The sequence below is a fragment of the Artemia sp. Qi Xiang Cuo genome, chromosome 20 (assembly GCF_049724085.1).
Source record: "Artemia sp. Qi Xiang Cuo chromosome 20, ASM4972408v1, whole genome shotgun sequence".
Classification (NCBI taxonomy): domain Eukaryota; kingdom Metazoa; phylum Arthropoda; class Branchiopoda; order Anostraca; family Artemiidae; genus Artemia; species Artemia sp. Qi Xiang Cuo.
In genome coordinates, this window is record NC_142813.1 from 54,048,988 (window position 1) to 54,075,667 (window position 26,680).

General features: G+C 36.5%; 1 protein-coding gene across 3 annotated transcripts in view; it reads right to left on the reverse strand.

Annotated features, from left to right (window-relative positions):
• LOC148940362 (uncharacterized) overlaps positions 1-26,680 on the reverse strand; it is a 210,374-nt gene that overhangs the window by 108,654 nt on the left and 75,040 nt on the right. For all 3 annotated transcript variants that reach the window (XM_089106167.1, XM_089106166.1, XM_089106165.1), the window contains exon 6: positions 15,842-16,018. In XM_089106167.1, coding sequence (XP_088962293.1) covers positions 15,842-16,018 — 177 coding nt within the window. The remainder of the gene's footprint in view (positions 1-15,841; positions 16,019-26,680) is intronic.

Here is a 26,680-nt window from a genome sequence, read left to right on the forward strand (position 1 = left end):
TGAAATTAAATGAAATTATGATGAAAATATAATAGTTTATAAGCAAACTTGGGCTATATATTTGCACATTAGAGGGGGGGGGATAAAGCATAGCATATATTAATATGTAACCTAAGAAAACCTATTCTAACCTAACCTAGGTACGATTTTCTGCCCATTTAACCCAAAAATCTAAAGTTTAAATGTTTTTCACAGAGTGAACAATCCCTCACTATGCAGCGGAAACCTGTTTTTCATAAAGCATCTTTGGGATTTCGATGCGGTTCTTCTCGCGTGTTTACTGGATTCTTAACAAGTACCACTAAGTTTTTCATCCATTGACTTCATCATAATTTGCAGAACAGTTGCACCTTACACATTTTGCATGCAGACCCGCTATGCTTTACCCCCCACCCCTAAAGTGCAAATATATAGCCCAAATTTGTTTGTCTCTAAAGTATTATATTGTCATCATAGTTTGTGATATTTTATTAGGATTAGTAAGAGAAACAGGTTCTACTTAGATGAAGAATTTAAAATAGGTGCTATAACAGAAAAGCACCCAAAATTCTTAGTTGACCAATCAGAGTCGAGATCTATGGCATTATTTTTTGAAACTGGAAAAAAAGGAAGCTTGGAGCAGCGATTTTTCTATATGTGACAGAAATATGACAAAAGTTTAGAAGACGTAGTATTAGTAGAAAACAGTTGGAAACAAATTAGTGTTGGGTTTTTAAACCAACTTCTTGCAATTTTAATTTTTCCGCAACGTAATACAACTGTGGCTCAAAAATCAAGAAAAACTCCATGTCATTCATAAAACTTGGCCCTTTTTTACCAACAGGTGTGACTATAATGTGACTCAAGCATTACATTAATGTTGCATTATTACCCCACCACAAAAATGTCAATAAATGGCAAATGCTAGATGGCGCTAGTGATGTTTTCAAAATTAGGACCAGTTTCCGCTTTTTTAAGTTAAATATACTCTGGTGGAAACTCCGAGGGAGGGAGTAAATATTGAAACCCTGAAAATTCAATAGGAGGAGGAGCTATTACAGTTGTGTTGGACTTAAGCGATGGGTTGTCAAACGTATAGCCTAAATAACTGAAAACCATACAAAACATTACATTTTTGGTACTTAAGTGTTATCCCGACCACAAATGAAATGTACATAAATATGATGAAAATATAATACTTTATTAACAAAATTATCGAAAACAGAGAATTACGGAAAGCAGCCCGCCCAGAATTCATTATTTTAAAAACCTAACTGACTATATATTAAATATCTAATTAAAATAAACCTGCATATATAGCCCAAATTTGTTTGTAAACTATTATATTTTCATCATATTCTGTTTCATTTCATTAGCATTAACCAAACTTCACTTCTTGAGTGTGTTTTATATAATAGACAATTACCGTTTCTTTCTTTTAGGCTAAGATGATTATCTGAAAGCCCACACAGAAAAACCGGTTTCAAACGGATCAAACTTTTTGAGTGTGGTCGGGATAATACGTAAGTACCCACTTTTTTCATGTTCGGCAACTACTCTGTCCCAGCGAAAATTACAAATGGGAAAATAGTTTCTCCCACTTGTTCTAATGGAGTAAAAATAAGAATCTGCTGTTTCTAAAATGCTTTTGTTATATATGTCATAAAAACAAGGGGGAACAGATGCAATTAAAACAATTAATCATCATAACTTCCCGTTACCCGACAATAGGCCTTCAGGAAATGACGCAATTTGAGAAATGCGTAGTAGATTATTGTCTCTCTCGGCTAAAGGCGTAGAATATTTTTCCCGAACAGATAATCTGATGACGAAAAATACGGTACTTGTCCATTATTTAGAACACACCCAAGTTGATTCAATTTACAGGTACATGGGTTGAACTGAGACGCATTGGGAGATAGATTAGATATATATAATTTGGTCTATATATTTGCACATTAGGGGAGATTGGGGGTTAAGTATAGCAGGACTGCATGTAAAACGTCACATAACCTTACTAAACCAAAATATTAACTCTACATATTAAATGTTTAATTAAAATATACCTACGTAGTTTTTTCCACTGAGCCTAAGCTAATTGTCTCCGAATACAGAAACCTAAACCAGTTTTTGTCAGAATCACAGATCAAAATTCCTGGGTGTGTTCTGAATAATGGACAAGGACCGAAAATATTGGCTGAAAAATTTTAGTCTTCATTTCTTTCGGGTTTCAGTTTTTTTTTTTTTTATTGTTTTCTTATAGTCCAGACATACTGTCATATGAATTATGCTTATTTAACACCAAGGGAGCTGATTAGAGTGGAGGGTTGAACGAGCCTTTATCCCACACACTCCCCTGAATGACCAACAACAAAAAACACACTGTCAAGAAAGATGAAAATAGTATTTCAAGTCTTTAATATTAAAAACACTTCAGCTCTTTAAGTTATTCTCAAAGAAGACTCAGCAGAGCAATGCAGATCAGAAGGATCGAAGTGTGATTCAGCACACATCTCCCTGCTGACCCTCTCTTTGAGAACAGATTAGCAAACAGTTTTCAGAAGTTATATCAGAAGTATGAAAGTATCTGATGTAATCTTTAGGAGTAGCAGCGGCGAAATAACATAAAACGACTAACATGATATGAAGCATTAATGGACTTGGAACATGCAGTAGATAGGCGCAGGGGCGTAGCTCCAGCATTTTTATTGAGGGGGTGGGCAAGAAGGTTCCATATCCTGACAGCCAAGGGACATCGGATATATTATATTTTTCTCCAAATTATTGGGAGACAACTTCCCCCTCCCCCAAACAACCCCCATGGATAGGTGCCGCATCTCCATCAAAACGGTCACTGCCACATCTTCACAGAATGTAATAGGAGTAGTTCTCTAAACCTAAATCTAAGATACATTCATCCCTAGGGAAAAAATAGCAAGAAATTAGTAAATCCGCAAGGAAAGATTTAAGGGAAATTGGAGCTTCTTGAGAGGGTGTAAAAAAAAGAATAGACTGGGATGGAGGAGGAGCGTTCATAGCTGTGTTGGCCTCAGGCAGCTTGCTGGGATAGAAACGCTCTTTTCAAGTGGAAGACTCCCTCCCACGAAATAATTTTTGGACTTATCCCTAAAGGTCTGGACTGTGCGCACCTACACTCCTATAATTTCATTTTGCCTAACCATACTCCTTACTAAATCCAGCATTTTCCATAGATCAGCCTAGATCAGTGACAAACAGGGATGTATTCCAAGACAGGTGGGGAGTCAACTGGCAAAAAAAATGAGGGAAAACAGGCAATTTACATGAACAATTCGCAAAATGATAGAAGCAGAAGGATTTGAGATCTTGAAGGAAACCTATATCAAAGGCCATCACCCCCCTTGCTTACTGATCTGTGCTACATTCAAATAAATGAGGGCAATATAGGTATTGGGCTTAATTATCTATTATTTGAAAAAAACTACGTTTTCTAAAGAGTTAAAGAGGCTGAGTCACAAGTTCGAACCTTAAAACGTACAGGGATTAAGAGGTGTAGTTGGGGGTCTGCCGCCCCCCAAACCCCCGCTTCCGTATATGAAAGGGGCTGTGCCCTCCTCAACACCTCGCTCTTTAAGCTAAAGTTTGACTTTCTCACAACTCTTTTTTTTAAACAATAAAAACTTTAGCGTCAGTTTACACAGTATATAGAAACAGTCTGAAATGCCAGAGTCAAGATTGAAAAAAACATATCAACAGAGGGCATGCACGCAGTGATTTTTTTCAGGGTGGGAGGGGGATATTAAAAAGAAAAGTTTTTAATTGCTAATTTAAATAAGCTTGCCAGAAATTCGGGAAGTTTACAATTTCAGCGGTATGGGGGGGGGGCAAACCCCAGGCTTCATCCCTCCTGCATACATCCCTAGGGCCATATTTCCATAACTAATATTCGCCCAAAATTCTAGAAAACTACTAAATTTCAAACCAGTCAGTACCGATGAAGAAATCCCATTCTACCCGGGGTACGTGTCTGGAGCATTGAAATTTCTACTTACAACCCTTTCTTGAGGGCTGTCATTCTCAAAGGTATAATTTCCGGACCTTACAAGTACAATGAACAAAATGACCAACTCAAAACTTTGATTGGATGTGTTTCGGGAAATGGTGGGCATGGGAGGGAGTTGGTTGCCCTCCAATCACTTTCGACTATTAAAGAGGGCACTATCTCCTTCAATTTCCAATGGAATGAGCCTTTTTGAAGTTTCTAAGACAACTGCTTCTATATGAAGTGCCCTGGTCTAAAGGACAAATAAAAAAAATAAATACATTGTGCCCAGATCGCTCTTTACATAGGCAACGCTATTGCGCTGTCGCACTGCCTATGATAGCAAACATCAGGATTTTTAAGTTATTATAAATCATTAACACATACCCTCATCGGTTTCGGAAGCATGTATACAATTTTAAAGAAAATGATAAAAACTTTCATTAAGCTGCGGGATTTAGATAACAAACCGTCGAAACTGATTGCAACTTTTGTACCAATTTATGATACTTAGGGGCAGAGATAAAAAAAACAGGCCCATAAAGACACAGGCCCATAATCAAGGGAGATTACAATCACCAAGCAGCGAAAATTAGTCGTGGGATTTTTTTTTTCACTATAACCTAGCACTGGTTCATTGTATTGGCAGGGTTGCCACCCCTAGTGATTTATCACTATTGCTGGTGATTTTTATGTTGCCTAAACAAAAAAAAATGACTAAATCAGCAAATAAATCACTACATTATTGAAGAAAATCAACCAAAAACCACAAAAATCTAGTGATTTTTTCACCGAATGGCAACCCTGTGTATTGATCACTTCAAACAGGATCGTTATAGTGTTATCAAACAGTTCGTGGTAACGAACTGTAAGTAAGGAGCGACCCGGCTCAATGGTAACCGAAACTCTAGAAAACGGGTTTTTGATACCAATAGATACATCAAAAGAATCAGATTTCAATGCTGATTTCAAATATATAACTTTCATCAAGTTTGGTGCTAGCCATCAAAAGTTACGCGCCTGAGAAAAATTGGCTGATTTTCAAAAAAAGGGGGATAGACCCCCTAAAAGTTATAGAACCTTAATGAAAATTACACCATCATATTCAGCGTATCAGAGAACCCTAATGTAGAGGTTTCAAGCTCCTATCTGTAAAAATATGGAATTTTGTATTTTTACCCAGAAGAAATATCACGGATGAGTATTTATTTGTTTTTTGTTTTCCCCGGGGGTGATCGTACTGACCCAGGGGTGCTAGAATATCGCGTGAGGGCTCTTTGAAACGGAAGTTAAGAGTTCTAGTGCCCTTTTTAAGTGACCAAAAAAATTGGAGGGCAACTAGGCCCCCTCCCACGCTTATTTTTTTCACAAAGTCACCCGATCAAAATTTTTAGATAGCCATTTTGTTCAGCATGGTCGAAAATATGATAAATATGTCTTTTAGGATGACTTAATCCCCCGAAGTCCTAGGGGCGAGGGCTGAAGGTTATGAACTTTACCCAATGTAAACATATAGTATTGGTTATTGGGAAGTATACAGAAGTTTTCATTAGGGTTTTTTTCTGGTTGTTGGTGGGATGGTGGTGGTAGGGGTCATGTTGGTGGATCTTTTCATGAAGGGTGTTTTCATGGGTGATGGAAAATCGCAATGAAGGGGACGCTCGACTTGCCAGCATTATTTATTAGTTATTGGGAAGTATACAGACATTTTCAGGAAAGATTTTTTTCTGGAAGGGGGGGGCTAGAGGAGGGGGAGATAGAGGAGTGGGTTACTCGGGAGAATCTGTCCGTGGAGGATGTTTCTTTGGGGTAAGGGACATTTCTATGAAGGGGGCGCCGGATTTCCAAGCATTATTTAAAAAACGATCAGAAATTAAATTTTAAAAAAAACAAGTTTTTTCAACTGAAAGTAAGAAGCAATATTAGAACTTAAAACGAACAGAAATTATAAAGTATGTGAGGGGGTTCTCCCCCAAGTCAATACCTCGCTCTTTACGCTACAGTTTTTTTTAGTGTAAAGAAAAAAAACTTACCGGAGTGTTTTATCACGACTTTCGTGGATGATACTGCTTTAACTATGTCTAGTCGAATGATTGATGATCTATTGTTGAAAGTAAATAGGGTTTTAAAGTAATTTTATGTATTTACAAGTTTCAGACTATTGTCAGTGAATGTTAAAAAAAACTAATTTTATGATTTGTTGGAGAGTTGGTAAGTCTCCGAGTGTTGATGGAGATATTTTTTAATGTTAATCCTTTGTCACAGGTGCATGAGGTGCATTATTTGGGCTTTCAGCTAGATTGTAATTTGCCTTGGAAGCACCATAGTGATCTTGTTGCAACTAAAGTTGCTAGAGGTCTGGGAATTTTACGTCGTTTGAAGCATTTTTTACCATTATCGGTTCTTTTATTATTGTATCATAGTATTGTTGCGCCTTATATGTCTTATGGTTGTGTCATTTCGTCTAGCAATTTTTATGCAAATTTCAAAAGAGTGCAGATTTTACAAAATAAAACAGTACGTCTTCTTGGGAATTATATAGAAAATGTGAATGATACCGCGTCATGTTTTAAAAAATTAAGAGTGCTTAACATTGGTCAGATTCGCGATAACCAAGCTGCTATTTTTGCCTATAGATGTTGGAATGATGTATGTCCTCCAGTTTTTACAAATTTTTTTCGCGTAAATAGTTCACTCCACAGGTATACGACTAGAGAGGTAGAAAATTTTACGGTTGAGTATAGAGACACCACACGTGCAGGTTTTGGAATTTGGTATTTGGTTCCGGCTATTTGGAATGATATCCCAGTTGGCGTTCGGGAAGCTGAACACATTCGGTCGTTTAAAGTAAAAACAAAAAAACATTTATTGGGAGAGGGGAGGTAATTTATTATTATTGTCATCATTAATGTCTTTTCTTTTTTTTTCTTCATAGTTTTTGGTATTATTGTTTAAATTGAGAGAGTGTTCAGGTCTTTTTTCAGGTCTTTTTTTTTTTTTTTTTTATAATTAGAATTTTGAGAGGTTGAGAATTAGAGGATTGCAGCCGTCTTTCATCAGGCTTTTTGAGCCTTCCCCGGGCGGTTGCTTGTATATAGTTTATTTTGTAATTAGTAGTAAATAAAGCAAGTCAAGTCAAGTGCTTTCAAAAGAGCTATCTATTCTAATTAAACGGCCTTTGTGATTCAGGGGTTTGTGAATCAAATTTTTTTAACTTTTAACGTAAAGAGCCTGGTATTGACTAAGGGGAGAACCCCCTCATATACGTAATAACATATACGTAATAAGAAAAAAACAATAAAAAAGAACAAGCGATACGGCTCAATAGTAATCGAAACTTTTAAAAACGGAATTTTGATGTCAATAAATTTATCAAAAGAAAGAGTTTATAATGCTGATTCTAAATATATGAATTTTATTAAGTTTAGTTTTGCACATCAAAGGCTAAGAGCTCGAGAAAATTTGAATGATTTTTTAAAGAGGGGGGGAAAAATACCCTGCAAGTAAAAGAATTTTATTAAAAATCATACTGTTCAGCATATCAAAAAACCCTATTATATAGGTTTCAAGCTCATATCTGCAAAAATCTGCAACTTTGTATTTTTTGCCAGAAGAAAAATATACGAATATAGAAGTTAGTTACGTAAGTTAATTTGTAAAGACATCCATTTAGCAAAAGAAAATAAAATTTTTATGCAAATTTCGTTTACTTATTCAATGACGGTTATCCAAAATAAAAGCTGCATTAACTAAAAAACGATCAGAAATTAAATAAAAAAACAAGTTTTTTAAACTGAAAGTAAGGAGCGACAATAAAACTTAAAACGAACAGAAATTATTCCATATAGAAATTATCCCCTCCTCAACGCCTCGCTCTTTACGCTAAAATTGGACTCTGTCTCACAACTTTATTTTTTTAAACAACACAAAACTTTAGCGTAAAGAGCGAGGCCTTGAGGAGGGGACAACCCCTTTCATCTACGGAATAATTTCTGTTCGTTTTAAGTTTTAATGTCGCTCCTTACTTTCAGTTTAAAATACTTGTTTTTTTTATTTAATAGCGTTAAGGAGTTACCCGCTTACCAAAATCGTCAGATGACGCTAACCATTCATGGCGGAAGTGTGCTATGCTCGTCAGAAAAAGATGTACGGCGAGGGCGGAGAGTAGGTGACCCCTCCAATGATGCTACATCTGTATAGGAGATATTTTGATATTTTCTTATGTACACGTACATTTATTTAAAGGGAGGGGGCTTAAAGGCGACTGTAACATAAAACTGAGAAGAAAAGGACGTACTTTTGTCTTATAGCCACCGCACTCAAGTAGATTGTATTGCGAAGATGAGACAATAACCGGATTTTCATGGTTTTTATACCAGACAATATTAGCTTCGCCTCGGTGGGAAACTACATTGTATCTTTATTTTATTTAAATATTTAGTTGGTATTTTGGTTAGGTTAGTTTTAGGTTACGTACTTAATATACTTCGGCCTGGGCGCCCCTCCCATAATTCTTTGTTGTATTTGTCATAATTTTGCTGATAAAGTTTTATATTTTCATCATATTTTGTTTTATTTCATTAGCATTAATATTTTCATCATATTTTGTTTTATTTCATTAGCATTAATATTTTCATCATATTTTATTTTATTTCATTAGCCTTCACTTCTCGACAGAACTTGAGTGTGTTGGCTATAAGACAAGAGTACCATCTTTGAGATTTTAACATGGGTAGGTTAGTAATTTATACGGTATTTGTGTATTATATGGTACACACTCGAGAATTTGGATCTACAGATCAGACAATAGCCTGTTTCTACCTGTCAGTATTTGAAGAAAATTAGTTTAGGCTCACTTGAATTCTACGTTGTAGGTATATTTGTATTAAATATTTAGTATATAGAGATAGCCTAGTATTTTGGTTGGGTTAGGTATTTAATATAATGCGTTCTGTGCGCTCCCCTCCTCCTCCCCTCCTCCTCCCATAATTCTTTGTTTTAGTTTTATTAATTTTGGTACTAAAGTAGCCTATTGTATTTTCATAATATTTCCCTATATTTCATTAGGATTAACATAACTTCACTTCTTGAGTATGTACCATACAATACACAAGTACCATTTATGCTACTACTGGCACCAACGACATTCTTATCCTTCATAAAGAATTAAATAACTTTAAATTCAAATAAAAAAAAACTCACTTGGCTAGGGCAGGGGCGGATCTAGACCAAAATCTTGGGGGGGGGGGAGGAATGTGACACGGACGCAATAAGCCAAATCTTGGGGGGGGGACGTTACAAGGACACCAATGATTGACCAAATTGACAAATATATTTTTAAAAAAGTGTGAGAAACAGAAAAAAAACAAGGAACGAGGCGCCAGAAAAATATTGGGGGGGGGGGGTTGTTTACCACCCCCCCCCCCCCTTTGATCCGCCATTGAGCTACGGAAGGCTGTTACCGCCACAGGATAATATTGAAAAAAAATATATACGGTAGCTAGGAAAAGCCCCACAACAAGCAATTTAGCTGCCTGTAAACAAAACAATCACAACTTAAGGGCTTTTGATACAACTTCTGGACTGGCCGCATTTTGCAAAGAATGCACCTGAAGCATCTTCCAAGGGATTATTAGATGGTGCTGTTATTTTTTCTTAGAAATCAACTTAGGCTTCACTCATGCTAACCAGCGTCGCCAACTAACAAAAAAATGAAAGAAAGGTGGAAGGTGTATTTTTCAAAATCTAAGGGTGAATTTTGCGTTTTTTTTTTCAGTTTTATCAATGAATATACCAAAAAAAAGGATAAGTAAAAGATATGACAATAGACCATTAAAGTCCAAACCGGCAGTGCTGATCTCCGTCCCAAGGCCCTTCAAAAAAAGAAGTGCAGCAAAAATACCAAAAAAGGCCATTTTAAATGAAAATACCACTTAAGAACCATTTTTCAAAATCAAAAGGGGAGCAAAAGGGGAATCTATGCCTCAAAAATTTACGCCGCTAATATCACTTTCACAAGCTCTTTGGGGCTAGGACGATCATAAGATTTAGACGATGAAGTCCCCATCCCTACTAAGGCATATTCGTCACCCCCCCCCCAACCCCAAAAAAACGAAAGTGAATAATATAACAATAACATAAATATTTAAATTTCTAGAAGCCTGAACCGGACCCACCCCCTCCCAATATACACGCCCGCTCCTACATCTATTTGTGTAAGAGCATCAGATATACAAATTCCAAAGGATATCAATAAATGTGTCTTAATATCAAAAACATCTGCCAAGTGTGTCAGAAGTTTTTGTAGGCAATCCGTCTTTTTTTGTGATTGACGTTTAAAGTAATTAGGTTTCAAGCGGGAAGTTCGTAAAAGAGGAAAACAGAAGAGACAAATGCGCATTAAAAATGACAGATTCAAATTCTTACCAGTTCTTAGCTTGAAATTAGCCTATGTGGAAAGCAAGGGCGGATCCAGAATTTTTTTTCGGGGGGGGGGGGGGTTACTAATTTTTGACTCAGTTTTCGACTAATTTTACTGATTTTTACCTAAGTTTTACTAATTTTCGACTTAGGCTATCTTCGACTCGATCAAAAATTTCGGGGGGGTTCAAACCGGGTAACCCCCCCTGGATACGGCCTTGGTGGAAAGTATCAGAAAATATAGGGGTTAACATAGGCGTAAGGAAGGGGGGCGGCTACGCCACTAGAACTTCAAATTTACACTAGATATTACCGAGAACTTTTCTTATGATGAAATTTTTCTGTTGGATACATTGGTAGATGGTTGAAAAAGATTAGAAATAAACAGAAATTTTCAAATGTCGTTTCCGATATCGATATTTACGTTTCGATATTTAATATTGATTTTTGGTCCGATATATAGATACACCAATTTTGATATTTAATATTGCCCGACTTAAAATTTTTGAATTGAATTTTTTATACAAGAAGCTGTTATCTAACCATAATGAGGTTTTTGTCGAATCGTTTTTATCATGGGCGTAGGGAGGGGGCAGGGGGGCAGCTTCCTTCCCCCCTAGACCTTCAAATTTACATTAGATATGGCTGAAAAAGCAGATGGTTTGGAAAAAGCAGTTGATAAAACTCCATCACACTATCGACTGCCCCCCCTAGACAATATGCTGCCTACGCCCATGGTTTTTATGGTGTTTATGTTTTCTGGAAATTGGTAGTAGGATAGTGGGTTTATTATATTATAGTATTGCAAGAAGATAATAAGAATATAGTAATCCAAGAGGACTAATGCTGAAGCTAATTGATGATTTAGTACTCTTGCATTATATGGGCCTTTACAAGGAAACCAGTCAAGAAAAATCCGTTTTTGACGGGTTAACCGCTATAGAGTAATACAATGATAGCGTGGTTTTATTGCGTATATGATATTTAAACTGTTGTTTTTTGGGTTTAGGGGGGGGGGTATCTAGGTTAGGTTACATATTTAATATATGCTAATCTTTACCCCCCACTCCCCCTAATGTGCAAATATATAGCCCAACTTTGTTTCTAAACCATTATATATTCATCCTATTTTAGTTCATTAGCATTAACCAAACTTGACTTTTTAGAAAGGCCCATATAATGCAAGAGTACCAATGATTTTTGATTTTTTTTTTTTTTTTGATAATTGATGAATAAAGAGTTCAAAAGGTAAGATAGAACTTGATGGCGATGTGGGGTTTTGTGAACTGCCGGTATAATTTCAGCTCCCCCTTCCATCACAGAGTTGGATGCCCCCCTAGACAAGATATTGCCTACGCCCATGGGGGAGAAAAAGAAAAACTCAAGATTTCAAGAGGGGTCAAACACAGGGAAGGCTCCTCCTTTTGACTCCTTTTGCGTATATGCCTAGCTGAAACTAGGGCGCTTTGAAGTCAAGGACTCAATACTTGGCGGCGTTTTTTGGTTTTAGTAAAAATATGGGCAATCAAGGCAGATGATTCTCATGTCGTTAGTTTGCTTCCTACATACTTGTAAAAAGATGACTTTTAAAGAAATTTCAATGCGCCCCTCCCCCTCAAAAGTTATGTGCATGTTTACTTCTCATATTAATTTACTGCTACTATTACTATTACTAAAAATGCCCGTTAGCTATGTTTAATAAAAGTTACGGTACTTGTGTCTTATAGCCACCACACTCAAGTTCTGTCGAGAAGTGAAGTTTGGTTAACACTAATGAAATAAAACAAAATATGATGAAAATATAATACTTTATCAACAAAATTATGTAAACTACAACAATAAGAATTATGGAAGGGGCCGCCCAGATCGCATTATATCAAATACGTAACCTGAACTAACCTAACCTAACCAAAATGCCAACTAAATATTTAAATAAAATATAGCTTCAATGTAGTTTCCCACCGAGCCGAAGCTAATATTGTCTGGCACAAAGACAATGAAAATCGGTTATTGTCTCATGTTCGTGATACAAGATCTTGAGTGTGGTGGCTATAAGATACAAGTACCAAAGTTACTATAAAAGTAAATTCCAGTCATTCCAGCTATATAAAAACGTCTGCTGGAACCAAGGCCGTTTCCGGGGGGGTTAGGAGTTTGAACACCCCACCGAAATGTTTGTCCGACTCGTAATAACGTAACAAAAATGAATATAAACAATATTTTCCGTTTTTAAGGTTTTTTTTGAAACTCCCTTCCCCGAACAACCTGGATACGGCCCTTGCTGAAAAAAAGCTCTTAGTAGCTTTTTGTTGAACCTGGAATGCTCCCATCATCTCTTCATCGTCATTTGTTCCTAATTTAAGCCACTACATATACGGGGCCCCCGCGACATACAAAGTTAAAAAAGTTTTAACAAACAGTTTTAACTATTTTTAACCAGTTTTAACGAAATTAGTTTTAACCAGTTTTAACGAAATTACTATAAAAAGTTACTGTAAAAAGTTGCTGTAAAAACTTAACCTAATGATAAGAACTTTATTGGCGCCGTGGGACCCCCACATTAGTCTTCCAACCATTATTTTTGAAAATTATTCTTAAAAAACTAGTTTATACATATTTTCTGTTTTAAAGACTTTTTGGTACTCTTACATTATATGGGCCTTTACAAGGAAACCAGTCACGAAAAACCCGTTTTTGACGGGTTAACCCTCTAGAGTAATACAATGATAGCGTGTTTTTTTTGCGTATACGAAATTTAAACTGTTGTTTTTTGGGGTTAGGGGGTGGGGGGAAGGTACCTAGGTTAGGTTAGGTTACGTATTTAATATATGCTATGCTTTGCCCCCACCCCCCTAATGCGCAAATATATAGCCCATATTTGTTTCTAAACTATTATATATTCATCCTATTTTATTTCATTTCATTAGCATTAACCAAACTTGACTTTTTAGAAAGGTCCATATAATGCAAGGCAAGATACCAACGTTTCTGATTTTATATTTGTCTATATTCTGTTTTATAAATACGATTCAACTCCCCCAATTTTGAATATCGTCGTTGTTGTCACTAAGGTTATGTTTGACCTTTTGGTACCCCTGAAAAAAATTGTCAAAAGCTGCTTGCAAAAGCTGCCTCAAATGAAGGGTCAGCAAGAAAATTTGGACTTGAAGAATCAGAGTATGATTGAAACACATTGTCAACCTGATTCTCCCTTTGAAATAAAAGCTAACAAACAGTTTTTTGGCAACTTTTTCAGAAGTATAAAAAATATCAGTCATAACCTTTATGCGTAAAAGCGACTATATTGTTACTTCAGTTTCGCAAATCGGTGTATTTAGCTTATATTAACTGAACTAGTTATCTTAAACAAATAGGAATAATATATTGTTCCTGGACGCGACCGACATTTAGACTCTCCGGGAAATATACAAACAAAATTCTCCTACCTAACGGTTCTCTTCTACATTCAATATTGAGCTTGCGCAGAAAAGACTTCATTTGAGTTAAAATTTCTAAGCCAAGGGCGATTTGAAAAGCAACGCTGGAACGTTTTACTAGCACAAAAAAAATCAACCAACGGTACTTGCTTTGAAACTTTCCTGATTTGAAAAGGATTTTCGTTCAAATGGCTTTCACCCATTTTTTTTTTTTTGAAAAAAAACCTTCTGCCAAACATATTTAGTTTTTTTTCTAAATACTAATTTGAACCAAATCATACAATTCCCACAAAAAAGCACACCTACAAGCACGGGGATGTCACCCCCACGAACAGTCAAGGTACCTTCTAGAAAAATCAGAAAACTTGACCTGAATTTTTACAATATTTCGCTTTCCCAATTGTTGACCACCCCACTCCCCCTTGGGAATGTCTTGCGACACCCCAAGGTCCAGACGCGTTTACACCAATGGTCAAAACTATTCAACAAGTACAACTTCAATCGATTCGTATAATTGTGTTAATAATGATATAGCCAGCAGTGGCGTCGTTGGGGGGGGGGGGGGGGGTAGTTGCCATACCATTGCATTGAATTTAGGTGTCCCTAATACCATAAAAGATGTATTTTTTTTAGATCGGTAAGATATCGATGCCAAAACACATCTAAAAATCGTTGAACTATGGTTTTTTAACTTATTGAGGTCAGCGTTATGGTAAGGTTACAGATGTCTTAATTTACAAGAGGACTCTTAGTGTTTTCGCAACCCCCTTGCACTTTTTCGTCTAATAAGCACAGGTTTCAATAGCTGTTTGAACTAGTAGCAACCAAGGCCGTATCCAGGGGGGGGGGGTAGGAGGTTTGAAACCCCTCCCCCTAAATGTTTTTACGAATCGTAAAAACGTAACAAAAATTCAAATAGACAAATTTTGTATTATTTTTTGAGGTTTTTTTTGTGTAGAACCCCCCCCCCCCTCTCCGAAAAAATCCTGGATACGGTCTTGGTAGCAACACTGTTTATTTAGGCTTGGTTATCTCAACTGATGGATCATTACCTTCGTAACCATCATTCTTATTAGACGTGAGACGGCCAAGGTAGTGTCCAGGGGGGTTATGGGATTTGATCCCCCCCCCACCCGAACTGTTTGTCGGACTCGTAAAAACGGAAGAAAAATGAATATGAACAAGTTTTTGACCCCCCCCCCCCCAAAAAAAAAAACTAACAAAGGTTAGAGTATTGGAACCTAAAGTGATGACACTTTTTAAGGACGGTGCAAAAACGTGAGCGTTTAGGAAGACGGAGGAGGCTTTGTTGGATGTTTTCAAGAGAAATTGTCTACGGATTGTTTTGTGTACCCGTTTGACTGACCGTATTTCAAATAGTGAATTATACAAAAAATGTGGTTTTACCACGCCTTCTAGGGCTACAGCGAAATAATAGTTGAGATTGTTAGGACGCGATTTGCATATGAAACGATGGCAAAGTGCCAAAGATTTTCCTTTGGCCAACCATCCAGGGCTAAACCAAAAGGTCGTCCCCGAATGGGAAGGGAAGAGGTCGCAAGGAAGAATATTAAAGGGAATTATAACTTCTTGGGAGTGTGTAAAGAGGAAAACTTCGGATATATTGGAATGGTGGAGGAGTGTGCGCAGCTGTGTCGGTCTTAGGTAACTTGGTGCTACAGTGATGTGTTGTTAATAATAAAAGTAATAGTAGTTTTCTATGCTACCAGATATTTATTCAGGTGATACATATACAAGAAATGCAGACAGACAAAGCAAAAATGCAGACAGACAAAGCAAAAATGCAGGCAGACAAAGCAAAAATACATCTAATTTGGACAATGTTAATAATAGAGAAACTTTTAAGTGACCAGTGGAAAATTTTGGGAGAATTTCGAATTTAGCTGAGAAAATGGGTAAAGGAAGAAAAAATGCAGAAGGGTAGCAACATCCCAAAGAACAATCGCCAGACCGAAAGACTTACTTTGAACTGCAATTTCTGAGCCCGGAGCAATTTGAAAAAGTAACGGTTCCGACTGACGCGGAGCAATTGGCACATTTTGACGTTCCGTTAATTGCGATTTCAATTTTGGATGATTAACTGTCATTGCTGTAACAGCTGCACGTTGTCGAGCCACGGCAATTCCAACTGGTATCGGGCCTGGAAATACAGTTTTATTAATCAGCTTCTCCAAGGTGATATGATGCACAAAAAGTAAATGGCTGCCAAAGTGCCTGCTATGGCGTCCTCGGTAGCCGCGGCTATTCAACAAAAACCCTAACAAAGCCCCCACTAAACAAAAATTCTTTTGGTAAATCCGATCCCAAGCAAAAATCCTGGATACAGCCCTGCCTCCAAGTAATCTGTTATCTGTTACTGAACTATCCTAATCATTTTTTACTCAAGAACAAAAAGAAAAACTACCTGAATTGCATATTCAACAAAGGAGAAATTCGGCCTAGCAGTGAAGACACTTATAAGATTACCCAATAAACATGTGCTAGTAAAAAATTGAGGTACTGGTACATTATATGGACACTTCTAAAACGTCAAATTTGGTTAATGCTAACGAAATAAAATAATATAGGATGAACATATAATAGTTTACAAACAAACTTGGGCTATATATTTGCACATTAGGGAGGTGGGGGGTAAAGCATAGCATATATTAAATACGTAACCTAACCTAGAAACCTTTCCCCCCCCCCTTAAACCCCACAAAAAAAAAATCGTTTAAATATTGTAAATCATTGAGAAACCACAACTTTGCAGTCATTTATGTATAGCAGTCTCTTGAGAATAGCCTGTTTGACGGGTTTTTCGTGACTGGTTTCCTTGTACAATATATAAAAGTGTCCATATAACATACCAGTACCAAAATTTACTTGTTTTTAAAATATACTTTAGAATGATGTAACAATTTCGATATTACTTTACTTAACCCTGTGGCAGCATAGTGGATTGATCTCTGCTTGGCCATACGGCGCCTGAGTTCGATCAAAAAGAACTGTATTCAGATTATGAATACGAAATAACGATCATGAGGTTAGGAAATAATCAAACAACAAGAAAAAGCATTATTTTATTAAACCTGAAATTCGTCATGAACTCAAAACTTAGCGTAACTCCAAGTTAACGTTGGAAACAAGATCTTAATTTGAACTGGCCAACAGTGACGAAACAGAAGAAAATTTTGATAAACCTGATTGTATTGTAAAATATATTCTACTTCCGTGATTTTTTTCATGCATTGCATATATTATTGATTTGGCTTTTCTCTTTCTTTTTCCTTTATTTTAGATTCCTTTAATTTTTTAAGCTGTTGTGGTTTAGTTGTCGGAATCCCTCTTTCTCAACGAAACGCCTTGTTGCATAGAGGCGATTTGTTTGATTGTTCTTGTTCTTCCTACTCGTCAAAGGCCCATAGTTTTTCAAGATTTTCTTCTTTAATGATCTAAAACATATTTAACTTTTAATCGAGTTAGTATCCGTTAATTCTTCGGTTTTGTTTAACCAAACTCGATCGATATGCAGAGTTCTTAGAAAATACGTATGCTTCAGGGGAGCTGTGACGTCTGTGATTATTGGAAAATCAGGTCAATTACGGGACAAGAATATTAACGACCTTCAAGTTGAAAACTACTGGAGAAGATAACTAGAAAACTAAATGGAGAAGAATATTGGTAAACTAACTAGAGACGAAACCTAAGTGGACAAGAATACTAACGGCCTTCAAGTTGTTGGTGGAAGAGATCATCTGTAAGAAGTGTCTTTCAAGAGGTTATCTTCGCTCTCAAAACTTTTTGGTAGAGAAAAACAAGAAAGAAATAAGACCAGTGTTTGACAAAGACCGTACTTCAGCAATGACAATTCGAAAGTACTTACCCCACTCATAGAGTTCCTTCGTGAACTCTTTCTGACACAAGTATTTACAAAAAGAGATAAGGGTTCCCCGGGGGGGGGGGGTCTTTCCCTGTCAATTTTTGGTTCCGACAATTATTAACAGAGTTGCAGTATTTTTTAATAAAAGCGAATAAGATTACTCCGGGAATACTAATCCAAAATCTAATCCAATCCAGAACCTAATCCAAAAAGTGCACCTAATCCAACCTAATCCAATCCAGAACCTAATCCAATCCAGAACCTAATCCAATCCAGAAAACAATCCTAATCTAATCCAGAACCTAATCCAAAGTGTACCTAGTCCAACCTAATCAAATCCAGAACCTAGTCCAACCTAATCCAATCCAGAACCTAGTCCTAATCTAATCAAGAACCTAATCCAAAAAGTTTACCTAATCCAACCTAATCCAATCCAGAACCTAATCCAAAAAGTGTACCTAATCCAATCCAGAACCTAATCCAAAAAGTGAGGAGGGACAAAATGTCAAAAAGTGAAGTAGATTCACTACTTCCTACTTCAAAAAGTGAAGTAGGGCGCTGGCTTCTCGCCCCTTGGTGCACATCTCGGAGCGCCACGTATGACACACAGTTTGGCCAAATGCAAAATAAAAAGACTGACAGTTAACGTACACCACTTTGGCCATGGTGACACAAACGACTTTATGTTATATAACGTAAATTAAACAGCAGAACGGGAAAAATTGAAAAAAATCTGTCGGATTTATTTAAACTACAAATACTTTGGGCTGAATACGACGTCTTTGAGCATTATTAATCAGGTTAATTACTGGAGATGAGCACCAACGACCTTCATTCATTGTGAAAAAGACCACTAACGACCTTCATTCATTTTGGAAGAGACTATGCGTAAAAAATTTATTTTAAAACGGAAATCTTACTCATGATATAAAAAATTAAAATATTAAATTCCAGTTACTTTCCTGACTAAATAAATAAAAAAAAAAATCTCGATAACCCTCCTGGCTTTAGTAATTCAAAAGACATTAGGCGATCATGCAAAGCTAGGAATACGCTCCATGCAGAAATCATCATTAATATTTCTTTAACAATTAGAACTGTTTAACGAAACCAAATAAAAAGAAATATGTACCCGTAATGATATACATAGAGTTCTAAGAAACTACAAATACTTTGAGGGAAATATGACGTCGGTAAGCATTGGAAAATCAGGTCAATTACTGAAGAAGAACACTAACGACCTTCGTTCATTGTGGAAGAGACTATCTCTAAAAAATTCCTCTTAAAATGGAAATCCCACTTACCATGCGAAAAAGAGGAGAAAAACAACAACTGCAGTTTGACGTATTCCACTTTGGCCGTGGTAATTCAGAAGGCGTTAAGTTACATAAATGTCACAAAAGAGCAAAAAAAATTATCAATAATGGGTCGGGTTTATCTGTTTGGTATCGCTCAAGTCTTTGATAACGTTTTCTTCGACCCAATTGATATATCCAGAGTTATAAAAAACTACTTATGCTTTGGGGGGAGTATGACGTCTGTGAGTATTGGAAACTCAGGTCAATTACTGGAGAAGAACACTAACGACCTTCGTTCATTGTGGAAGAGACTAACAGTAACAAATTTCGGTACTGGTGCATTATATATAACACAGCGCTATAGACTGTACAAGGACATACAAATGGAAACCCGTGAAACGGGTATTTGCAAGAGATAATGGATTGTAAAGCGTGATTTCGTATCGCGTTTACAATATTTAAACTGCTATTTTTGGGGTATAGGAAGGGGGGAAGGTACCTAGGTTAGGTTAGGTTACGTATTTAATATATAATATGCTTTACACCCCCCCCCCCCCCACCATGATGTGCAAATATATAGCCCAAATTTGTTTCTAAACTATTATATAATGCACCAGTACAGCAATTTCTTTTAAAGCGGAAATAACACTCTTGATGTAAAAAAAAAGTATAAAAAAATAAAAAATAAAAAAAACATCGAAAAACAATTGGAGTTCGATGTAAACCGCTTTGGCATGAGTAATTCAAGGACAAAAGACAACTTCAGAGGAGGACGGAAAGCAGAAAAATGTGTCGAACTTGTCAATTTGGTATCCCTCAATTCTTAGATAACTTTCTACCAGACTCAATAGTTACACAGAGAATCTTAAAACTATCTATACTTTAAAGGAAGCATAACGTCTGTGTGCGTTGACAAAAAAGGTCAATAACTGTAGAAGAACACTAACAATCCTCGAGTTCATTGTGGAAAGGATTAACTGTCAGAAATATGTTTCAAAATGCACATCCTAATCATAATACTTCTTGTCAGGCCCACTTGACAGCCATCTGTCGAGACCTAGTATCTAAATGAAATTCGATTTTGATTTAAGGAGGGGCCAACACGGCGAGTCCAACGAAGCAGTTGGAAAATTTTCTATCACATACTTTTTTTTTCATATGACCAAGTATCTATAGGAATAAAGACTGATCTTATCAGTTTTGCTCCGCAAGAATAGTACAGATATATTAGAATTACAAAACCTGGTACCCCGCAAAAAACGGAATGGCAAAGACGGGAAGAAAACGGCTTTCGAAACACCTATATTATTGAAATTCTGAATCTTTATGTATTCTTCCCGTTCCAAACATGAATAGAATCACTATTTTACGAGTCATTCAAGAAATTGAAAAATAAGATATTAGATTTTAGCATAGAACAGCCGCACTGTCAGGTACGAGCCGCAGCAACCGAAGCGAAACGTTGGGAATCTAAGAAGTCTTAGGAATAAATATTTACAGCTCAGAGACCCCTTTTAGCTTATCTTCACCAAAAATAAACTCCAAAATTCAAACTGATAACAACCGAGTTATTTCAAAATAGATTAAAAGAAGTGTTGAAAACTTTGCAAACGTATTGTTCGGCTTTTTAACAGTTACCTATGTTGCCTACTGCTAAAGCATTTCGTAAGTTGTACTTGGCAATTACTACTTTTCTCAGTTAACGGTGTTTGTCGTTCAATCATCGCGGCAACGTTTCGTAAGTTGTCGTAATTATAGCACAGTTCTTACATGTAATTAATTAAAAAATTCTTTTCCAGCGAAAAATACTTCAATAAAAAGTAAGCAGGCTCGTATGTTGAAGTATGTTAAAACCTAAAAAAGAGCAGAAATAAAGTCATATAATTAGTCAGGTGACTTTCATGCTACGTACGTAATTTGCTAGTCTAAGTGACAAAATTACGTTACGTCAAGTAATCGCCTTTCACACTTAAATACCTTTCACACTCTTACATTAGGCTAACGCAAAATCTACAAATCATCGTAATCACCGTTCAAAATCATCACAATCATCACAGCTAATTATTTAAAATTGAAAACGTGTAATAGACATGGAAATTCAAACTTTGATGAAGATCAAATAAAAATAAATCAACTAAAAATAAGGCAGCATTAAAACTTAAAAATAACAGAAATTATTCCGAATATAACAGGCCTGCCCCTCCCTTAACTCATCGCTCATTACGCTGAAATTTTTTAGTGCTTTAAAAAAGCTTCTTGTTCCAATTTAACGGCCCTTGTGCTTCAGAAGCTGCTTTTAAAGAAGTGGGCGAAATAACCAAACTTTAGCGCAAAGAGAGAAGGTTGAGAAAGGGCAGTCGCATCATATACCGAAGAGTTTCTGTTAGTTTAGGTGTTGCTCCTTACTTTCATTAAAAAAACCTTTTTTGTAATTTAATTTCTCATCATTTTTCAAATCTTACCGGGAAATCCGCCTCCCTTTCCGAGAGAAATTTCTCCGGAAAGTTCTTCACCACGGAAAGTTCTTCCCGTAGAAAATTCACCCCCAGGAAATTTTTCCCTGACCATTTCCTTCTCGCTAAAACTTCCCACGCTAAAAAGTTCTCCCTCGAAAAATTTCCTTATATTTCCACATAACAAATATTATATGCAAAAATGGGCAGATTGCAGAGCCTACAGCCCTTCCTCGCCTCGTTCCCCCTCCTCTCGCAGAAAATCCCCCCTAAAAATTGCTATATATTTCCCAATAAGAAAGACTATATGTAAACATTGGGCAAATTACACAACTTTCATCCCTTTCCCCAGGGGCTGTTGGAAGTTATGTCATCCTCAGAGGCATAGTTATTGGATCTTTTAACTATGCTGAATCAAATGGTATCTCAAAATTCCAGTCAGATGTGATTGGGGATGCAAGGGGCGTGATAGGGGGCTAGTTGCCCTCCAATGTTTTTATCACTTAAAAAGGACAAAATGAATTTTCATTTCAGTTCAAATGAGCCCTCTCCCACTGTTCTAGGGCCATTGGTTGGATACGGTTACCTCTGGGAAAGAGAATAAGAAAAATAAAACCAAACAAACATGCATCCATGATCTTTCTTCTGGCAAAAAGAAAAAAACACAAATGCAAAATTCCACATTTTTTATAGAGGAGTTTGAAACTTCTACAGTGAGGTTCTCTTATATGCTGATTCTGATGATGTTAATTTCATTATGGCCGTTTAACTTTTTGGGGGCGTTCCCGGCTTTTTCAAACATCAGGCAAATTTTCTCTGGCTAGTACCTTTTGATGGGTCATATTAAGCTTAATGAATTTTATATACTTGGAATCAGCATAAAAAATTAATTTCTTTTGATGACTCTTTTGTTATCAAATTATCATCTTTTTTAGAATTTCGGTTACTATTGGAATGAGTTGATCCTTCCTTACAGTTCGTTTCCACGAACTGTTTGATCTTGTGGTTGCTACAGCAGGATGACTTGTGTTGGAAGTGCCTATGATGACCGTATAGGAAAAAACGTGAGATGGAGATGGAGATTCAAACTCTGATTAAGCGTGAAAGGCTTTCGTGGGAAAGTTCAACAATTTATTTTGAAGATTTATGATTTCTTCATTCAGAAACTCCACTGTGTCGTTACAATGTTGATTTGAGCGCCATCAAACTTATAACGAAGACAAACAACGTTAATAAGTAAATGAACCCTAAAACGAACCCTAAAAAAGCCATATCCAGGGGGGTTGGGAGGTTTGAACCCCTCACGAAATTTTTGTCCGTTCGTAAAAACGTTGAAAAAATGCACATAAAGAAATTTTTTAACGTTTTTTAAGTTTTTTACCCCCTCCCCCAGAAACAATACCCCCTCCCGAACAAAAATCCTGGATAAAGCTTTGGAGGAGGGACTTTCCTGTCTCTTCCAGTGCTGTCACAATGCCCCTATTTACTGGCTTTTGGCACAATTTAGGTTGATAGTTGTCGTTTTGAATGTTTTTGGGACGCAATTAGCTATTGAAAGAAGGTATATTGCACAACAAACCACCCCTTTACTGTTCCAGTGCAGAATATACTTAGTTTCAAAATCTGGGCAAGTATAAAAAAAAACATTAAATATATTTTCATAAAAAGAACTTACAAGATTTTGAAAGAACACCAAATTCCTCTCTAGCCCAGATCTTCAATTCGAGGCGCACACACCCTTAGATATGTGAGTGTGAATGGATTTTTGTGTGTGTTTTCAGAAAGAAATTTCTTTACACTTATGTAGTATGGTACACTTATATTTCAAATGAATAATCACTTCAAACTTAAACAAACTAAGCAGGGAAGCTTTTGAAAACCCAAAAAGGTTAGCCCAGAAGATTTCAAAAAATGAAATGCCAAAGAAGTAGTAGTTGTCGACACAGAATATATCACATTCACGATATTTCATTTTTCACTCAGACAAAAGAAGCCAACTTAAAGCTTATTCTTAACAAAATTTTAGGTACTTTCCCATTATATGGGCATATCTAAAAATTCAAAGTTTGGCTAATGCTAATGAAATAAAATAGGATGTATATATAGTAGTTTATAAACACATTTGGGCTATATATTTGCAAATTAGGGGGGGGGGGTAGAGGGTAAAGCATAGCATATATTAAATACGTAACCTAACCTAACCTATAGATACCCCCCCCTAAACCCCAAAAAACAACAGTTTAAATATCGTATACGCAATAAAAACCAAGCTATCATTGTATTACTCTATAGTGGTTAACCCGTCAAAAACTGGTTTTTCGTGACTGTTTTCCTTGTACATGCCCATATAATGCGAAAGTACCAAATTTTATTAATACCGATACTTAAGCTAGGGCTAATTTTGCCAATCGGGTTTTTCATAGGATTTTCTGATTGGCTGAAAAAGTTCTTTAAAAAATTTGATTAACTCAAATTAGCGCTAACTAAATCTCAGTATTAGTAAAATTTCATGTGAATGGGGCTTTAGCAAAAGTGCCCCGTTTTTGCACATCCAGAAAGATTGTCACACACGTCACTTCAGAAGTGAAAGGCCCGAAAACGACCTGTCAGTTTTGAAGGTCCGAAAACCTAAAAAAAAACTTCGAAAGCGATAGACTCTAATGTTTCTCTACCTCGAGAACGCAAGATATAAAACGACTGGTCACGTCACAGCTTGCACATGTCCAAAAGGATTTGATTCATCAGGGGGGGGGGTGCTAGCGGATTTCTCCTGGGGCCGAAACACAGAAAGAAAATACATTTTAAGGTCACAGATTCTAATTTTCTTGGGGTAGGGTCGTCTTTCTGACCCGTCTCAGGGGGCAACTCCCTCGAGATGTATTCACGAGATCCTAGATGTGTTTTCTGTTTTATTAGTGACCTAATTTTAAAAACGTCCATTTTTGGTGACAACAAAAAAACTTTAAACTGTTAATTTTTACCAACTTGGCAGGTTGGTTTATGAAATAATAAACATATCCTGTAGTTTTTTTTTGTTTTTTTTAGTGGCTCCAGCCAGTCTTCAATCGACATTTATGACAGATGATTCCATCCAATATATTGTGCTGATCCTTGAAATTGTCCCATTACGTCCAATTATGAAGGCAGTTAGCGTGATTAAGTCCATCATTAAAGTAAAATAAAGATAATCTCATTCTTTTTCGTTCCCACTAGTAATTTCTGAAGCTTTAAATGCAATTACGGTATTTCGACTTGGGTACTTATAAAGATGGTTTCCTACCTCATGCGATAAAAATCACTAAATAATTGACTAAACGGAGGCATTAGGCTGAAATGTTAAGGGGCCGTGGCCAAAAATTTCATTTCGAAAGATAGCCAGCATTTATGGAAGGGAGGGGGGAATAAGAAAGGTCTTCGCTTGGTCCTTGATAAGCCCCCACACATCCTAGAAGCTACACTAGAATCAGTATTTGTGCTAAACATTTATGAATTGGGCTACCCACTCTATAATATAGGAATCAACTGCTAGAATTAGCACTGATGGAACTAAATAGTATCACGCAAAGGTACTTATGTATTATACCGCCAACACTCAAGTTTTACGCTGCGTATAACTCGAGAACAAACCGGTTTTGTCTATCTGTTTTAAGAAACAATTAGCTTACGCTCAGTGGAAAACAAGTGGTGGGTGACAGAATACATTAGATTTATATAATTTGGGCAATATATTTGCACACTAGGATGGGGGAAGAGTGGGGGTTAGGTTAGTTTACCCCCTCCTTAATATGCAAATATATAGCCCAAATTTGTTTATAAAGTGTTATATGTTCATCATGTTTTGGTATGCCTTTTTTTAATTAGGATTAACCTAACTTCATACTTTTTGAGTGTTGGCGATATAATACATAATTACCCCCACAAATATTATAGTATTATGTAATACAACACTCTAAAAAATAAAAGAAGACACTTAACATCTGAGGGATTATTCGACAATCAAAAATGGTATATACACAGTAGCACACGCCGTATGTAGCGGGTTTGATGAACAGAGCGCAAACTGTGCCATATGTTTGGTGAAGAGGGACAAAGTAGGCAAAAGTAGTGGAACTACTGATGCTCCCATATATGCACAAGAAAACCTACTGATACAGCTTATTCTTTAACCTCCACCTCTTTGGAATTCTACTGAAACCATATATAGCCGACAAAAAGTTTCAAACCATTTCATTAATAATTCAATCATTGGTTTTCAGCCATTTTGTACCAGGGGATTTCCAAAAAAACGTTTTTTCTCCGAAATACGGCAACGACAGTCGTATCAATGACGTTTAATCTTCTTTTCTTTATTACAGTGTTATCAGCTTTAATAAGAAAGGGCACTAATTTTTAGGAATCACATATACCAGGTGGCACATGCCAAGCGGGGTGGAAGTGTGCCAGACGTGGCGATCTGAGATGTACAAAGTGGATATAGTAGCGTTGCCACCCTGGCCTGGAAGAATTTACTAAATCCGAAAGGAAAAATTTACTAAATCGCATCTGTTTTTACTAAATGCTCGAAAAAAATTTCTGTGCGTCCGGCTACCGCCACACGCGCACCATCAATCAAGCATCGATTTTTACAACAGGAGGATGATCAATAAAATTTTCACAATCTTTTTTCCTTTTTTCTTCTTTTTTCTCTTTTCCTCTTTTCTATGTCTTTTCCTCTTTTCTTTCGTTTTTATAGTATGATTGAAAATTCCGGAAACCTATAGGAGACATAATATCTAACGTAATCGAAATAAGATTTTGTAATAAATGGACCCTGTTTTTTTCCACTGAATTCATGGAAAATAAAAAGTGTTGTTTTATTTATAAATCATGACTTTTTACTAGATTTTGGGAAATTTACTAGATCCTCTAAATTTACTAGATTTTTTTTTACTAGATCTAGTAAAATCCTACTGACGGTGGCAAACCTGGGGTACAGACTTGCTTTATTCAAACTGTGTGTAGACTTGCTGTAATTGGACATACTTGGGTGATTTCTTAATACTAGTATGAGTTTGCAGTCTTTATTTGGGATTTTCAGCAAACGTAGGTCTACGCTGTGTTGTAGGCAGACTAGGCCTACTCTATTCATCTGTATGCCTAGCCTACACTTCAGAGAAACAGGAAGTCTGCTTGTAAACAGTCTCTGGACT